This window comes from Vicia villosa, linkage group LG4 (genome assembly GCF_029867415.1).
Source record: "Vicia villosa cultivar HV-30 ecotype Madison, WI linkage group LG4, Vvil1.0, whole genome shotgun sequence".
Taxonomy (NCBI): domain Eukaryota; kingdom Viridiplantae; phylum Streptophyta; class Magnoliopsida; order Fabales; family Fabaceae; genus Vicia; species Vicia villosa.
Window position 1 is genome coordinate 91853734 of NC_081183.1, and position 18846 is coordinate 91872579.

At 33.2% G+C, this 18846-nt stretch overlaps 2 protein-coding genes across 2 annotated transcripts; one reads left to right on the forward strand and one right to left on the reverse strand.

Moving 5' to 3' along the window:
- Positions 1–486: 486 nt before the first annotated feature.
- LOC131597519 (uncharacterized) lies at positions 487–3432 on the reverse strand. Its single transcript, XM_058870212.1, has 4 exons — positions 3408–3432; positions 1991–2138; positions 1477–1657; positions 487–1284 (listed from the first exon to the last, which is right to left on the reverse strand). The coding sequence occupies exons 1-4, from the start codon at positions 3430–3432 to the stop codon at positions 487–489; spliced, it is 1152 nt and encodes a 383-aa protein (XP_058726195.1).
- Positions 3433–11306: 7874 nt separating this feature from the next.
- LOC131594976 (DEAD-box ATP-dependent RNA helicase 17-like) lies at positions 11307–18557 on the forward strand. The gene is made up of 10 exons (XM_058867187.1): positions 11307–11691; positions 11839–11911; positions 12037–12146; positions 12276–12419; positions 15774–15882; positions 15988–16337; positions 16429–16502; positions 16785–17089; positions 17494–17737; positions 17946–18557. Exons 1-10 carry the CDS (start codon positions 11532–11534, stop codon positions 18195–18197), a joined length of 1821 nt encoding a protein of 606 aa, XP_058723170.1. The 5' UTR covers positions 11307–11531; the 3' UTR covers positions 18198–18557.
- The last annotated feature ends 289 nt before the right edge of the window (positions 18558–18846 follow it).

Sequence of the window (18846 nt, forward strand, 5' to 3'; positions counted from 1 at the left end):
CTTCTTCTCTTTCAATACTTGCAACACCACGCGCAAATGATTAACATGCTCTTCCTCCAATTTGGAATAAATTAAGATATCATCAATGAACACCTCCACAAACCTATCCAGATACGAATGGTAGGTTCGATTCATATATTCCATAAAAACACCTAGAGCATTCGACACACCAAATGGCATCACAATATATTTATAATGACCATACCCCGTTTGAAAAGCCGTCTTCGGAATATCATCTGGTTTAACACAAATCAAATGGTAACACGATCTCAAATCAATCTTACTAAAAACATTAGCACCCACCAACTGATCCATCAAATCCTCAATCCTCAGAAGTGGTTACTTATTCTTGATAGTCACTTTATTCAACTGCCTATAGTCCACATACAACCTCCTATTGCCATCTTTCTTCTTAACTAACAACACAAGTGCACCCTACGGAGAAACACTCGGTCCAACAAAATTCTTCTCGAGCATCTCTTCCAATTACTTCTTCAATTTATTATGTTCGGACGCCGACATTCTATAAGGAGCCATTGATACATGACTCGTACCTGGCACCAATTCTATAGAAAGCTCTACTTCACATTCCGGAGGAAAATCACTTATATCATTCAGAAACACCTCAAGAAACTCACAAACAACCGAAAGTTCAATACTTGTAGCTTCACGATCATTTTGCAACGACTGAAACATTGCAAACATCGCGACTTCGTCAATAAAGTATTCACTTACTTGCTTAGCAGCCAACAACATCATCTCTCCATTATCACCGAACAAGGGGAACCTCAACGTCTTACTGTAACAATTGATATGAACATAATTGAACTCTAACCAATTCATTCCAAGAATCACATTGATTTGGTGTAAGGGTAGACACACCAAATCCATCACAAAACTCTTATCAAAGATAATCAAAGGATGTCCCTTACAAACAAAAGTAGTAGTAGCAAAACCACTAGCAGAAGTATCTATTACCCTACTACCATCCATAGAAGACAAATTCAATCCCAACATAGTAGCACAATCAAGTAAAATAGACGAATGAGTAGCACCAATATCAATAATAGCAACCAATTCAGCATTGTTAATAAAACAAGTACCTCGAATCAAGTTGTCCTTCTTGGAATCTTCTACTCCACTCAAAGCAAATATTCCACCATTAGTTTTGGCAGCATTAGCATCCTTCTTTGGCGTCTGGCACTGGGTGCTGATATGACCTTGTTCACCATAATTAAAACAAGTCGAACCATCATCCTTGCAGTAAGGAGCATGATAACCGATCTTACCACATTTTGTAATATCTCAGCACCTTGTTCTCACATTCATGAAATAATGACCTTGTTCACCACACCTATAACATCTTAAAGGAGAGGGAGCCTATCCCCCATTTTACTTCTTCCTATCGGAAACCTTTTATTTCCCCTTCTCATCTAGAGCATCATAAGGCTTCTTGCGATCATGATGCAAATTTACCCTCTTCTCGTTAAGACTCTTGTAATGAGCCGAATGAGCAATGTTATCTTCTTCATAAATACGACAATTGTTCACCAACTCCGTAAACCTATGAATCTGCTGATATCCAATCGCCTGTTTGATCTTTGGACGCAGTCTACTCTCAAACTTGATACACTTCGAAAACTTAGCCGTCTCCGCGCTATAGTGTGGATAAAACTTCACAAGCTCCACGAACGTAGCAACATACTCGGTAACAGTTGAATTCCCTTATTTCAGCACAAGGAACTCCATATCTTTCTTTCCCCGGACATCTTCAAGAAAATACTTCCTCAAGAACTGCCTCGTGAACACCACCAAAGTAATCACTTCACTAACAATTTCCAATCTCCGACAAGTGCGAATCCATCAGTCGTCAACTTCACCAGCCAGCATATGAGTACCATAACGTACCTTATGTGTTGGAGAATAATCCATCACTCGGAAGATCCTCTTGATCTTCTTAATCCACTCTTATGCTCCATCTAGATCGTACTTGTTCTTGAAAGTAGACGGGTTCTCCCTCTGGAACGTACTCAAGCTACGCGACTCATCAATCACTTCAGCATTAGGTTGATTCAGCATGGCCTGAGCAACAACCTCCAAGGCAGTAGCAATCGTAACAATGTTTCTTCCATCTACACCTAGCTCATACCAAAATTAGCATCAAGGTTAGAATTATTATCGACAGTATTCAACTGTCAAGCTACATACTCGATAACCTAGTAGGACATACCGACCTGCTTTGATACCAATAATGTAATACCTTCTAACCCACAAATAATATTCGCAATATAATATGAATTAAATTAATTTAAAACATACACACGAGGGTGTCACCTTCATATAAATTCCACAATAACAAGTCCTGCTCTATAACACGGATTCTCAAAGATATTTGAACATTTATTTCATTTAACACAACAATAATAATATGAATTTATTTCTCGCAGCGAAATTCATAATTTGAAAAGCATCTTTGTAAAACTTCATAAAACATCATTCATGACTTCACCATTCATGCTTCATAAAACAAAACACCATAATACCATAAAGGAAATTCATCATATCAAAACAATTAAAAAAGAAACATAATAGTTCCAAAAACACAAGGTCCCGGCCCCGATGTTACGTATCATAGCAATACTCCATTTATTCTAAAAAACGATAAAAAGGACTCCACGAAGCTATCCTCTAACTTCCGCGGACTACTCATGATTGCATGCGTGTTATCCACGTGGAGGAAACATTCAAATAGAAAGAATAAGTATTTCATAATTATTATATAATACATAAGGAATAAATATAGTAGTGGTACACAATTATCAACAACCACACATATATCGATACAAGTGTATCCTCATGCTTCACATACTTACTCACACCTACACATCATCATCTATTCATAACATCATCACATAATTCAGCCACCCTTATCATTTAAATCATCATTCACATCATGGATAATTAAACATTACTAAATCATGCAATTCACAACAATGAAGTGCAACACCAATAGACTCTTGCATGTGGCACCAAACTTCACTGCTGACTCAGTCATTGTTCTCCAAAGATCCTCACCAATAGAACCGATTCCCGCACGGAACCGAAGGACTTCATAATATCACACTCAATCCGCACAATATGATTGAAACCATCACTAGACCAATTGTATTGCAAAAATCAATGGACTATCGTCCTACAAATATGCTATGAATGCATGATGCACAATCTTCACAATAATCAATGACCACGACTAGTCAAAGTGGAATCATCATTCATTTACTCATCAAGGCACACAAACATCTCAAATATTCAAACATCACAACAATCTTGATCAACACACACATTCTTTCCAATCATCATATTATCATTCATCACAGCAATATTCATCATAACAAGTATAGACATACATGTAATCACATCATCAAGTTCCATGCAAATAGCCTTCTAAACCCATCCAAACATGTTTATTAAATTTAGTAAAATTACTAAAAAATTATTAAAATATAAGCCTCCATATTCTAAAATCATTGTTCCAAAATATTAATTTTACGTCCCAGAGTATCGCGCTAAGTGGGCTCCTTATCGCTCTAAGCGCGTTCCTCACTGACTTGACTTTTATCTTTTTCTCAAAAGCGCGTCAAGCGGGCTCTACCACACTAAGTGAGATCTGCGATTTCTGCAAAAAAAAACCTTGCGCAATCTGCATCAAACCAGTCACAAAATTTTGTCCAAAAACATGTTTTTATCACTAATTCCCTGCTATTTAAGGTGTATTAACCTAGTTCTAACATGCATCATTCATTCCAAACATCAAATCACAAATATTCATTACAACTTCAATAATCTTCATCAAACTTTATACCTTCAAATCCATAAACATGATGGATTTGACTCTAGATCATGTTATCATTCACCAATGCAACAATATGATACGTCATATTAATCAAGCAATCCAAACAAATCATCATCATCATTCATCAAATTCATCAAAATATAAATCAAATATAATAGCTAGGATAACCCCCTTACCTTAGATTATTGTTAGCTTTAATTCTCTTCCCAAATTTTACGGTTGATTCCTTCGCCTCTTCTTGCCCTAACTCTCTCTTCTTTCACGCTTCTCAAAAATTCTACGATGATTCAATATTCTCCCCTTTTCCTCTATTCACTTAGTTAACCTTAGAACCCCTAGTATGATATTCCTATTATGCCCTCACTAACTCCACGTCATATTATCTCCTTATTTTATATTATTTAATAGTAATACTAATTAAAACTATATTATTTTATTATTCTAACTAACACCTTAATTCCACTACCCCACACACATCAACATAATATCACACGTCAAATAAACATCGCATATACTTATCAATAAATCACAATGACTCAAATAATCACCAAAACAACCAAATAATATATTAAATAACTAAATCTATTCATCGGGGTGTTACAGTAACTGTCCCTTTGAATGAGGGGAGGCTACTGATTTCTTCTTATCCAGGGAGTCGTGGTATGACTATGTTTACTTGACTAATGGATGAATGGCGATATTGTACACGTCTATCCTAAGGGCGAGCTGTAACACTCTTCTAAACCCTACGTGAAATTAACGAATATATTAATTATAAACATGACACAAGGGTGTCACATCTCATAAAAACATACACATATCCTGCTCTGTAACACGGGTTGCACAAAATATTTCAATTAACTAATATTTATACCTGTGATGTTTACACGACATTAAAACTCATATGAAAATATTTACAGCAGAATCATCATCAAATAATCATAAAAGGTAACACACCACTTAACTGTGAGTCTTAAACTCCAACTTTAATAATATCAATGAAAGTATTATCGATACCCAACTCAAAACGTCATATAACATCTCAACAACATAATTATATTTTGACTCTAACATAACAACATAGTAGTTTCGAAAATTAAACTTCACCCCAACCCAATGTTACATGATCAGAGCAAAATCCACTACATAAAACGCTAAACTATGAGTAACTCCAATGGCTAGATTCCACTTACACAGGATCTACTCTTGAGTATCTATGTGTTACCTATGTAAAAGCAACATTCAAACAGAAGAGATGAGTAATCATAATCAATTAAAGAAGACATAAGAAAAAATAGATTGCAACAATTATATACAATTAATCACAACATCAACATATCATAATTCTCACACCCTAATACATCATCAACATCAAATACAACTATTCGTCACAATAATCAACATGAAAGCCGCATACTATCACAAATCAACACACAATATAACACCAACAAAATCATGCAATGGCACATAAATGTTATGCACTCAACAACTGACTTAATGCATGTGGTACTACATTATGAGCATATAGGTTTATTTCACTCCATGATCCCCACCATAGGATCGATTTCCTCTTGGAATCGGAGCACATTAACACTTTAATAATCCCCACCATAGGAATTAGCTACATGCATCTGATCCCTCACCACGGGATCGAGGCCACAACAAAAATTGCTATCATCATCATAGGTAAGACTTCACTAGTTCCCCAACATAGGAATTAGCTACTCGCACGTGATCCACCACCATAGGATCAAGGCCGCAATATAATTAGAACCGATGTTTCGGCAACATGGATGCATGATTTACAACATGCAACAACAACATCAACAACACATACACATTGGTCCACTCTTGATCGTGTATGCCAACATCAACACAATATCAACAGCATAATTTATCTCATTAACACCATCATAACCACCTTATTAACACGCAACATTTATTTCATTATTTAACATATAAGCACCTCGACAATTAATCACTTCTAATCAATCATTTAGCATTAACATATATTTATCATTCATCAATTACTACATAATACTGATCAAAATCATGATAAATTGGAAAATCCCATCAAAACAACATCATACAATAGCTAATAGTAGCCAACAACCAACGAAACTCAGAAAATTAACAATTGGAAATTTCACATGAACAACTTCCATATAACAATTATGGCATCTACAACAATCAATAAATTACCAATTAATTAAATCTTAAATACATCACATTCATTCTATTAATGAATCATCATGATATAATACTATGCAGATCAAAAGTTGTGGCCAAAACAGTTTTGGTCGAAAAACACAAATAACAGCTTCCGCGGTGAGCCCCCAGGCTAAGCGCAGACGCGACTCTGGAATACAAAATTTGATGAGTTTTTTTTTTTATCGTTGGAGGCCTTCTGGACCTCCGATTTCGATTCCGTAAAAAGCTCTTAATCTCATAATTTAAAACCCAACATTTTCCTACCGTTTTAACATCTTAATTCAAGCTACTATTTCATAGGATCATGGATTCAAAATACATCATAACCATATCACCAAATTCATCATCTTTAATCACCAATTCAGATCAAATCCAACATGGTTCATGAAACACATCAACATCAAATCAACTTACTAAACAACATCATCAAAGATTTCATATTACAACATATGCACACAACATCAATATCAAAGCTTTCACCACTTTCATCAATATTCATAACAATCAATATCAATCAAAGAGAACTAAAACCCTATATCTACCCTTCCCTCATATCAATTATAGTTGAGAACCATTATCCACCTTTACCTTGTTATTCATGGTAATTTTGCTTCCCAAGTTCTATGGATGGACTATTCTCCTTAAGCATTCTCTTGCCTAACACTCTTATCATCTTCTCAATTTCACGTACGATGTAACTAGTTCTGTAATTTCATTTTCCCCTTTTTCTATTAAAATATTCTCCCAAGTAGGCTTTTCCTATAATGCCCTCAACTCAACCTTGCTAATACCACTTTGCCCTCAAAATCTCTACACACCCTCTTACTCTTATTATTTTAATAATTAATTAATAATATAACCAATATATTATTTTACTCAACAATAATTATAATTTATTCTAATCCACCTATAATTACCATAATATGTCCATAACTAAAGGACTCACACCCCCACAACCATTCTAATAATTAAATAAATCACACAGTATACACAATTCAACAATTAAATTATAATAAAACATCTAATCAAGAAATGAGGTATTACACGAACCCCTTCATTCCACGTAAAGGTATTGCCCAAGCGAGACAGTGACCCTTGTATCGCCTTTATTTGTGACTCTCACAAATATATCACTACAAGTGTCATAGCCAAAATACAACCTTCATTTTTACACTTACTTTCACTATTGAGGTCTTAAACGTTTGCACAAAAGTTCTCATAAGAGGCACATGTGTACAAGAAAGAGATTGAGTCTGACACATAGATTGATAGACAATTGAGTAAGAGAAACGAGAAATAGTAAAAAGGTTCAGAAATTTTCAGCTCAAGGGACACCACTGAGATGACAACTCCTTTTGATGGTTCTGGTGGCTGCGAATGTAGACAACGATAACATAAGTCACATAAGATGGTTTAGGTGGTGGTGTCTCACTCCATCCTGAGAAACGTGGAAGTAATGCAGAGTCTGCAAAACCTACTTTTTGTTCTAGAAAATAACTCCAGCCACAAAGCATAGAATTATGGCAATCCAAGAGAAAACACCATGTTCACATGTTTTAGCAAACACTTGGTATTTTTTAGCAAACACTTGGTGGATAGAATTGTGAAAATGAAGTTTTACATAAAATTTAATTTAAAAAATTCAACAATTTAGGTCTCGAGTAACCCTAACAACAAAAATCATATGCACATAAAAGTGAACTCTATATAACAAACTCTCAAGTACTTTATCAGGAAGAATAATTCTAAAATTATATTGACTCTCAACTATCGAATTTCCATATTTTGACATTAGAACCACTTTTTGTCCATTAAAAAATTGCATTCACTACTAAATTTCCATATTTTGACATTAGAGCCACTCTGTGCCCATTAAAAAAATGCAATCAAACTTATCCTAAGTCCTCTCATTCTCTCTTTATTTTCCTAGTTTATATTTTGGATATTGTAAAACGAATGAAGCGGAATAAAATAAAGATTCTATTATATTGTTTTAGTACTTCATGATAGACTAAAACAATTATATCATTCTATCCAAATTAAAAGGTATAAAAAAAAGAAAAGTAATGAAATAAAATAAAATACATTTAATCAAATTCCGCTCAATTCTATCATTTTTAATCAATCCAAACAATACTATAATTTTGTTACATTTTATTCCACCCAATTCATCTATATTTCATCAATTCAATCATATCCTAAATTATCAATTTCCAATGCAAAAGAAAATTCATAATGCAAATATCCTACTATCTCGTTCCATTCTCAACCGTTGGATTAATCCAACAGTTAAGAAACAGCAAGAGGCAAACCGTAAAAAAAAAGGCAAAACAAAAACCTAACACAGTAAGCAAAAGTTAAATTAAACTAGTTTGTAAACCCGTGCGATGCACGGGTATTTGAGAATTAAAAATTATAATCTTTATTAAATATTTATATTTAGTTTATTATTGACCTATTAAACTATATTATTAGTGTTAATATATAACAATTACATAATAGTCTGATATTTTTATTAATATTAAAGTTTATATTGGGCTATCCTACCTATATTCCCATTATCTTTATTATTAATAGTATTAAATTAAATTATAAAAGAGACACGACACCATCTCTCAGAGTTCCAATCAAGCTATTACCTCTCTAACACTATTCCAAATTATGAAATTATCTCGTTCCTGCAACATTAACTATAAACTTAATATCAAATAAAATAATAAGAGAAATAGTAGGTCATTCTTTAAGATGAAATTTTTGTAATAGTAATACAAATCCAACATAATTGTATGTGAAAAATGGAGTGCAATGGAAAATGGAGTGTTAGTAGGAGAGGTTGAAAAACATAGATGACTTTATATGGTATTTATACATGAGTTCTTGAAATTAAAGATGCATAATAGATTAAATGAGGTTTTTAAGTGACATGAGTAACTGAACAAACAACACTAAATTAATTTTAATGGTGGAATGATGGAATATAATGAGTTTTTAAGTCAAATTTTATGTTTTGCACGTAACTGAAAATATTCTTTTGACAAAAAATTAACTAAGGAATAGAAAGACAAGTATATGAAAAGTTTATATTGGGCTATCCTACCTATATTCCCATTATCTTTATTATTAATAGTATTAAATTAAATTATAAAAGTTAAAGGATAAGCTTTTTGTAACTTGTAGTAATAAATAATTAACCTGAAAAAAATAATAAAGAAATTTTAAAACATACTTAAATAATATTTTTCTAGCCAAAAGAATTATGAAAAAATGTATTAGTTACAATTTTAATAATATATTATTTATTATTTATTATTGTTGTTGTTATTATTATTATTATTATTATTATTATTATTGAGATTATTATTATTATATTTATAATTATTATTTATTTTTTATGGATGATCAATTTAGTAAAATTAGAATTATTAGTTATAATCTAGTAATTATTAAAATAAATTTATTTTTTATTTTTATTTATTATTATCATTTTAGTGTATTATTTATTTATTTTACATGAATGCAATCAATTTGTAGAAAAATGTAGTAGTTACAATTTTAATAATATATTATTTATTATTGTTGTTATTAATATTATTATTATTATTATTAAGATTATTATTATTATATTTATAATTATTAAAATTAGAATTAGGGTTTAAGATTTTTATTTAGATTAACTATGAAGGTGACATGTGGCCAAATTTTGTTTAGAGATACTACCAAGGTGACATGTGGCTAGGGTTGCCATCATGACAACCTTGGATTTATATATATTAAGAGAATTTCCATATTTTGACATTAGAACCACTTTTTGTCCATTAAAAAATTGCATTCACTACTAAATTTCCATATTTTGACATTAGAGCCACTCTGTGCCCATTAAAAAAATGCAATCAAACTTATCCTAAGTCCTCTCATTCTCTCTTTATTTTCCCAGTTTATATTTTGGATATTGTAAAACGAATGAAGCGGAATAAAATAAAGATTCTATTATATTGTTTTAGTACTTCATGATAGACTAAAACAATTATATCATTCTATCCAAATTAAAAGGTATAAAAAAAAGAAAAGTAATGAAATAAAATAAAATACATTTAATCAAATTCCGCTCAATTCTATCATTTTTAATCAATCCAAACAATACTATAATTTTGTTACATTTTATTCCACCCAATTCATCTATATTTCATCAATTCAATCATATCCTAAATTATCAATTTCCAATGCAAAAGAAAATTCATAATGCAAATATCCTACTATCTCGTTCCATTCTCAACCGTTGGATTAATCCAACAGTTAAGAAACAGCAAGAGGCAAACCGTAAAAAAAAAGGCAAAACAAAAACCTAACACAGTAAGCAAAAGTTAAATTAAACTAGTTTGTAAACCCGTGCGATGCACGGGTATTTGAGAATTAAAAATTATAATCTTTATTAAATATTTATATTTAGTTTATTATTGACCTATTAAACTATATTATTAGTGTTAATATATAACAATTACATAATAGTCTGATATTTTTATTAATATTAAAGTTTATATTGGGCTATCCTACCTATATTCCCATTATCTTTATTATTAATAGTATTAAATTAAATTATAAAAGTTAAAGGATAAGCTTTTTGTAACTTGTAGTAATAAATAATTAACCTGAAAAAAATAATAAAGAAATTTTAAAACATACTTAAATAATATTTTTCTAGCCAAAAGAATTATGAAAAAATGTATCAGTTACAATTTTAATAATATATTATTTATTATTTATTATTGTTGTTGTTATTATTATTATTATTATTATTATTATTATTGAGATTATTATTATTATATTTATAATTATTATTTATTTTTTATGGATGATCAATTTAGTAAAATTAGAATTATTAGTTATAATCTAGTAATTATTAAAATAAATTTATTTTTTATTTTTATTTATTATTATCATTTTAGTGTATTATTTATTTATTTTACATGAATGCAATCAATTTGTAGAAAAATGTAGTAGTTACAATTTTAATAATATATTATTTATTATTGTTGTTATTAATATTATTATTATTATTATTATTAAGATTATTATTATTATTATTATATTTATAATTATTAAAATTAGAATTAGGGTTTAAGATTTTTATTTAGATTAACTATGAAGGTGACATGTGGCCAAATTTTGTTTAGAGATACTACCAAGGTGACATGTGGCTAGGGTTGTCATCATGACAACCTTGGATTTATATATATTAAGATTAAGATTAAGATTAAGATATACATCTCCTAATCACTCATATTTCCCTTCTCCTCTTCCGCCGTCGACTCCACCGCCGCGGAACCGTCTCCACCACCACCTCCACTGTCCAAACTCAACGACTTTCTCAACTCCGACCAACTCACCACCACCATACATTCCTACAACCTCGTTCCTCAACCTTCATATCCCAAATTTCTCAACTTCGACGGTGCTGACAAATAGTAGAATGGGGACGAAGATGAAGTCCAAAACGCAAGTGGTGAAAAACAAAGACAACGATAAGAAAGCCGTTGGTAATGGAACCAACAAAGAAGCCAATAGTGTTTTTGCTTCTTGCACCTTCTCTAGCCTTGGTCTTCATCCTACGTTATGTGACCAGCTTCGCGGTACTTTTTCTTTAAACCCTATCTCTTTGTTTCGTGAATTCAGTGTTTTGAATATTAATTCAACTCATGGAGAAGCTTCTATCATCCAAATTTGTGATTTTTTATTTTTGGATTTTATCTATGTATTTTTTCGAATTTTTTGAACAGAAAGGATGGGTTTTGAAGGTCCAACATTAGTCCAAGCTCAAGCCATTCCTGTTGTTCTATCTGGCCGTCACGCGTATCCTTAGTTGTTTGAGAATTTTATTTTTGTTTCTGAATGTGAATGGAGGGACTATATTAATTCATGCTATAAGTATAACCTGTTTTTGTTATTCTATGGAGTTCTTTAATGAGAAAATTTAGACTAGTTAATGCTGCTACTGGCACAGGGAAGACTATTGCATACCTTGCTCCAATAATTCATCATTTACAGAGTTACGATAAGCGAATTGAGCGCTCCGATGGAACATTTGGTGCGTATTATTTTTTGTTTTGTTTTAATTTACTTATATGTTCAGTTGTTCATCATTTTCAATTTCACTGTTTCATAGTCTTAACAATATTTATCAATTTCACTGATTTAATGGGTTTATTGGCAATAGCGTTGGTTCTTGTACCAACGCGTGAGTTATGTTTGCAGGTTCATGAAATTCTTCAGAAGTTATTGCACCGGTTTCATTGGATTGTTCCAGGATACATTATGGGGGGTGAAAGTAGGTCAAAGGAGAAAGCCAGGCTGCGCAAAGGTAGAAATTATGTTTATTCATCACCAATACTCATCTTTTAACTTCCTCTTTAAAATCTGTTCTTTATTAGTTGTTTAAAAATAAAATCACGAATGTTGTGGATAAATGGAAATGAAATTATCATAGAAAGAGATTAGTGTTTTAGTATCTATCAAGTTAGTCAAAGTTGTGATTTTGTTTGATGGTTCTATTTTCTTAACTTTGGGTGCATCAACATTTTGTGATTTTGGATTTCATCAGCAATCCTTATGCTGTGCCAGATAACAATCTCTTCTTAAGAATAAAATCACATCTGTGCATAGTTGTATTGGTTTGAACAGTGACTATATGATAGGACACCTAGACACTTAGGTATATTCTAAAAGATTGTAGAAGAAGTGAAGTAAGAGTTAACTAGCACTCCCTGACTTTAAGGGGTTTTCTGTTAGAGAGGGAAGGTTAGTGAGGAATTGATTCAGAAATACTGTTAGATATTTGGTTAGGAGAGTTTTCTCCCTGGTTAGGAGCTTTGCTTTGGAATAGGAGTCCTAGACTCTGGATTAATGGTTGCATTATGTTACTTTCCACCATTGTAATAGCTTTGAGCCCACCCATTTACAGTCAATAATACATCCTGTTTACTTCAAATTCTGTGTTCTATAATTGGTTCGACCTGCTGGATTATCGAGGGAGAGGAGAGTTCCCCATTTGTGACGTTCAAGATGAATGAAAGGAATGGCGCATTGGAAGCAAGAATGTGAATATTGGAGGAATCTGTCAAATCGTTTGTGTCGAAGTATCCTCAATTGCTGAGAGCAGAGATGGCGAAGCATTTGGGGCTTGTTCCCACGGAGAATCTCAGTTCTGGTTGGGGCATGTTCCCGCGGAGAATCTCAGTTCTGGTTGGGGCATGTTGGCGTTAACACATACGATGGAGAAGCACCAGTAAACTAAGTCCCAAACAAAGATGTTGCCAGAAAAAAAAGAAGCTGTAGAGAAGAAGGAAACAGATCCTTTTACTGGTGTGGCAATCAAAGATGAGAGTGTCGAAGCTTAGAAACCAGAACTTGCAAGGGAAATTGGGGGTAATGATGAATGAGTCAACATTGGCCGTCATGTTCAAATATCAAGCTCTGCCGATGGAGAAACAATTGAAGGAACCAATGCTGGTCAAGCTGGGACGGCACTACAACAGCAAGGCCCACTGCCACCAGTCTCCAAATGGCAGTGGGCCTTTTGTGTGCTACCAAATGGCAATACACATCATTGACTCACAACCGTTTTGTGTGCTCAGCAAACAGATGTGTTGCAATTTTGCATATACTATTGGAGAAGTTGTGGAGAAGGAAGAAATAGGGAAAATGATAATCTCTAAGCTGGAGAGCATCCTAGAAAAATTGAAGCAAAATGGGTTTTCTAATTTCTTTGAATTTTGCTTCAGTCTAGATGTAATGTGCCAGGCTTAAACTAAGACTAGCTTTGGTGGCATACCAAGGGAAATTATTACGAGTGCCACTACCGCCTCACATACACCTTCAATCGATGATGTGGCTATATTTGGAATCTATTGGAATTGCAAAGGCATTGGCAGCAAAGAATAGATATGAGATTTAGTATCTCAAGAAAGAATTGGATCCCAAGCAAGGTCTCGTCTCGCGTTATCAATGCTTTGGGTTCATTCTTTTCAACATATCCTATGGCAAAATCCTTTCCAAGATCAGCTTCTAATCATGTAAGTGACACAAAATCTAGAGTAGTTGAGATAATTTCAGGCTGGCTCTTATTTTAAGTCACCAGAAAGGAGGAATTATAACTCTAGAACTGGATTTTGATTTTAGTATGGATATTATATTAAGCTGCGCAACTTGTCTTAGTATGATAGTTAATAGCATAAACCATGCTAAGACACTTTCAATCTTGCCTTCATGTATTATGTATATTGTCCCAGATTGTTTGACTTTGCTCAATCTCTATTTCCTTGGGTTCTTTCTCACATCCAATGGAGGAATCTAGCATTCTTTCAATTGTCATGGAGTCATCAGAGGTACTTTAAGCAGTAGCAGCAAGTTAGCAAATGAAACTATAGTAATTGTCGGGGAAATTTCCCCGTGTTACACAACATGATGAATTCTGTATATGATAGAGGAAAAGTTTGGGGAATATGCAAAGGGATGTGGGATGCTTCAAAACAATTTGAATACTATTAGGGTACCATTGTTAGTCGGCAAGTTGATGTTACTCTTGAATTATGGAGCTAAACCTATCAAGAAAGGAATTGCAATTGGCAAATGGGAGGTGGATTTAGGTCCTTAAGTGTATGGGTGCAGCTGCTGTCCATCTTCAGCATCCTTAGTAGGCTTGGCTATATGTGGTTTTCTAACAAACTAGTGTTTCTACAAACAACATGGTCAATCAAAACTAATCTCAACCTTGGGGACATAGTTGTTTATAAGATGGTGGCTTTGATAGGACACTTAGATACTTGGGCATATTTTAGAAGGTTGTAGAAAAAGCTAAATAAGAGTTAGTTAACACATTGATTTTAAGGGATTTTCTGTTATAAAAGACGGGGGAAAGTAGTGAGGAGTTGATTCAGAAATATTCTTAGAGATTTGGTTAGGAGAGTTTTCTGTCTGGTTAGGAGCTTTGCTCTGGAATAGGAGTTCTTGACTCTAGGTTATCACTTGCATTATGTTATTTTCCATTATTGTAAGAGCTTTGAGCTCATGTATTTACAGTCAATAATACACCTTGTTTACGTAAATTCTGGGTTCTATCAGTATATGTAAAAAAGATTACAGGTTACTCGATGCCTGTTTCTGAAACCCTTGGACCCTTTTGTATTTAAAACCCTAAATACACTACTCTCCTATTTTGTGAATCTTCCTTCAATCAAAAGCTTGATTCTGTCGTTATTCTCCTCCTCCATTGATTCCGGACTCCTTCCACTGTTCTCATCTTTGATACTGTTCCTTTGTATCTCACCCCTCTACTAGCAGTTGTTGTCTGTGCTCTCTCAAGCGGACACTGGTTGTGTGTTTTTCTGGGCATCGGTTTGCTGGAAGTTTGATTCCGGTGAGGTGGAACTTCCATCTTACACTTGTGGGAGCTGGCCCAACTGCTAATTGTTGATTTATGTCTTTTTATTTGCTAAAAACTTGTTATGGTTTTGTAGTTGTTAATTTGTTTAACCTTTTGCTTAAGTTGTTAATTTGTGAATGTATGGATTTTCAAACATGATTTAACAGCATTGACGTCTAGTTGTATGTTTAAAAGAAAATTTATCCATCACAAAGAGAAAATATGATGATAACAAACATTTATGCATTTTGTGCCAAACATTGACAACTTTTAACCTTGATGATTTTTATTTAGGTATATCAATTCTTATTGCAACTCCCGGCCGTCTTTTAGATCACTTGAAGAATACAACATCATTCTTGCATACAAATTTGCGCTGGATAATTTTTGATGAAGCTGATCGGTATGGTTTTCATCTACTTCTGCCATAAAAACTGCCATATCTAAGCAAATGTGATACCTACTATCTCGCGGAAGAGTTCGCCTAATATGTGTTCTCTTTTTGCAGTATTTTGGAATTAGGATTTGGAAAAGAGATTCAAGAAATTCTGAATCTTTTAGGTTCAATGAAGACCGGGCATGAGGACCAAGAGAATACTGTTGCAAGACCCTCTAAATTTCAAAGACAGAACCTGCTTTTGTCCGCAACCTTAAATGAGAAAGTAAACCACCTTGCTAAAATTAGTTTAGAGGATCCAGTGATGATTGGTATTGATGATAAAACAATGGAGCCAACTTCAAAAATTAGATTTGCCCATTCCGACTCTGATGAAGACAATGAAGACAAGTTTTCCAATAAAATAGAAGCAGTTGGAGCTTATAAAGTGCCTGAACAGTTGATTCAGAGATATTTGAAGGGTATGTGATAATTATAAATTTCTTCTATAAGCTTTCTAAGTAGTAGCATAATATTTTTGGATCTTGCTCACTTAATTGGATTATTATGCAGTGCCCTGTGGATCACGGCTTGCTACACTTCTTTCAGTTCTAAAGCATCTTTTTGAAAGGGAACCTTCACAGAAGGTAGGGCTTTGGTCGTTTAAATCGGTAGATTTTGCACTCTGCATATTCTTCAATTATTTTTAACATGGTTATCAGTATCTTAAGATTCATGCTAGTGATACTTGATTTGATACAAAATTGAACCCAATTGATATGAATCCCTGGTGTTTATGTAATTTGGACATAAGTCCTATATTGAATCCTAATTAATTATGATGCATCTCAATTCACTTTGATAAATGCTGATTTATTGTAATGAATGGCTACCCAATGAATCACTTCATTCATCTCTTGACTCCATAGGTTGTGGTATTCTTTTCAACATGTGATGCCGTGGACTTTCACTATTCAGTTTTAACCGAATTCCTTTTCTCATCACATCCACAAACCGAAGAAGGGAACAGACCAATTTTCCTTGGATGCAAAACTCTTCGGCTACATGGTAATATGGAACAGGAGGACAGGACGACCAGTTTTCAGGCCTTTAAAACTGATAAATCTGCTCTTCTTTTATCTACCGATGTTTCTGCCAGAGGCCTAGATTTTCCAAATGTTAGATGCATCATACAATATGATTCCCCTGGAGAAGCTACTGAATATGTGCATAGGTACCTAATTCATCTTTAGTTTTTCTTTGGTGGCAGTGTATGTTCAATTCATAATGCTTTCTGTTTCTCTAATTTTAATCCAAATTAAAATGCTAGGAAATTTGGCATATTTACTGTGTTTTATAAAGGACAAGAAAATTTACACATGATATTAAAATATTCATTCTGACATGTGCACGATTTAAACGCCAAATTACACATCAAAGTCAACAGTTTAATAGAAGTTAGAATTTTGACAGATTGATTGATCTAGTTTATACTGGCTAGAATATCAAAGTGTCAAAATATGGTTGGCTCTAATAAAAAGTAAATTGTATTGATTGATCTGTTTATGAAAAATAATAATCAAACAATATTATTTGAAAGGCTCTTATTTACGAACTATCATCAAATCATTGATGCAGAGTTGGAAGAACAGCTCGACTGGGCGAAAGAGGAGAGTCATTGTTATTTCTGCAACCTGCTGAAATAGACTATTTACAAGACTTGAAGAAACATGGTGTCTCATTAACAGAGTATCCTCTCGTCAAAGTGTTGGACAGTTTCCCACTGTCTGGACACAAAAACATGAAGAATTCTGTTTTCATAGACATGCATCCCTGGATCATGTGTCTCCAGAAGGCACTCGAGTCCTTCCTCTCGTCCAAGGTGATCATCCTCATTGCTAATCTAATTGAATTCTACATTTGTGTGGAACTATCACACTTTTTTCATCCTTAGTTGGAAAGCATGTTTTCAAAGTTATATTTGGAATCATCATAGGATTTGTGTTTAGAGTTTATAACTTTCAAAAACTATGTAACATTTGTGTCGGTTTAATGCATCTGCTAAGCAATTGTTGGCTTATCTTTTTCAGCCCCATATGGATGAACTTGCCAAGAAGGCATTTTGCTCTTGGGTCCGTGCATACACAGCACATCGCGGGGACCTGAAAAGAATATTTATGGTTAAGAAACTTCACTTGGGGCATGTAGCAAAAAGCTTTGCGTTGAAACAAATCCCCTCTTTAGTTGGAAAATCATTCCAAAACCAAGCTAAGAAGAGAAAAAGATTTGAGAAGAAAAATGGGCCGTCAAATAAGAGAAAAGTTGCACGACGGGTGAAGTAATCCAGACCATGAAAATGGCTTATAATAAGGTTGATAATGTAATTGGTATCAAAATGATAACTACCAGAATCTGAAGTCACCTTGTTAAAAAAGTTGCCTCTTGTGACCTGAGGTCAAGTATCAGCATAATGCCAAATGACCTTCTAATTCTTCGACAGACAAGAGTTTCACTAACATGCTACATGTTTGTTTCTCCATTCGGGAATCCTTAAAAACATGGTGGTTTTGACAAAAGAGATTTTTCTCACAAAACTGGCTTCTGTAATGTGTGCCAGGTATTGTGTAGAGACTTGTCAAAACACAAGAATGGTATGTGGATGTATGAGATTATAATTTTATTTAGTTATGATTTTGGTAGTCTGTTTTCTTGGATTTAGATTCCCGAAGTTACTTGGAATTTTGTTTTGTTTTGATAAGTTATTTGCATAATAATATTTGAAGTGTTATTATGAGGATCAATGTGAATGGATTTTTTTTTGACAGGAAAAAATTATGGGTGTTCATGGTTCATGAACTGAATCAAACCATATTTATGGTTCAGTTCAGTTTGCAACAACCATTTCAATAAAAATATAATTAATTGTTAAAATGGTTTCAATTCAATTTAAAATTGGTTTAGAACCAGTTTGTATTTATAAACTAGTTTATA

What these genes read in the sequence shown, in the direction of transcription:
- LOC131597519 (XM_058870212.1), bottom strand. Translation starts at nt 3,432, where the DNA reads ATGGAACTTGATGATGTGATTACAT. An exon ending in ACTTGATGATGTGATTACAT is followed by an intron (nt 2,139 to 3,407) that starts GTATGTCTATAC and finishes GGTATGAGCTAG; the next exon opens with GTGTAGATGGAAGAAACATT. An exon ending in AGAGTCTTAACGAGAAGAGG is followed by an intron (nt 1,285 to 1,476) that starts GTAAATTTGCAT and finishes AAATGTGGTAAG; the next exon opens with ATCGGTTATCATGCTCCTTA.
- LOC131594976 (XM_058867187.1), top strand. Translation starts at nt 11,532, where the DNA reads ATGGGGACGAAGATGAAGTCCAAAACGCAAGTGGTGAAAAACAAAGAC. An exon ending in GAAAGCCAGGCTGCGCAAAG is followed by an intron (nt 12,420 to 15,773) that starts GTAGAAATTATG and finishes ATTTTTATTTAG; the next exon opens with GTATATCAATTCTTATTGCA. An exon ending in GATTCAGAGATATTTGAAGG is followed by an intron (nt 16,338 to 16,428) that starts GTATGTGATAAT and finishes ATTATTATGCAG; the next exon opens with TGCCCTGTGGATCACGGCTT.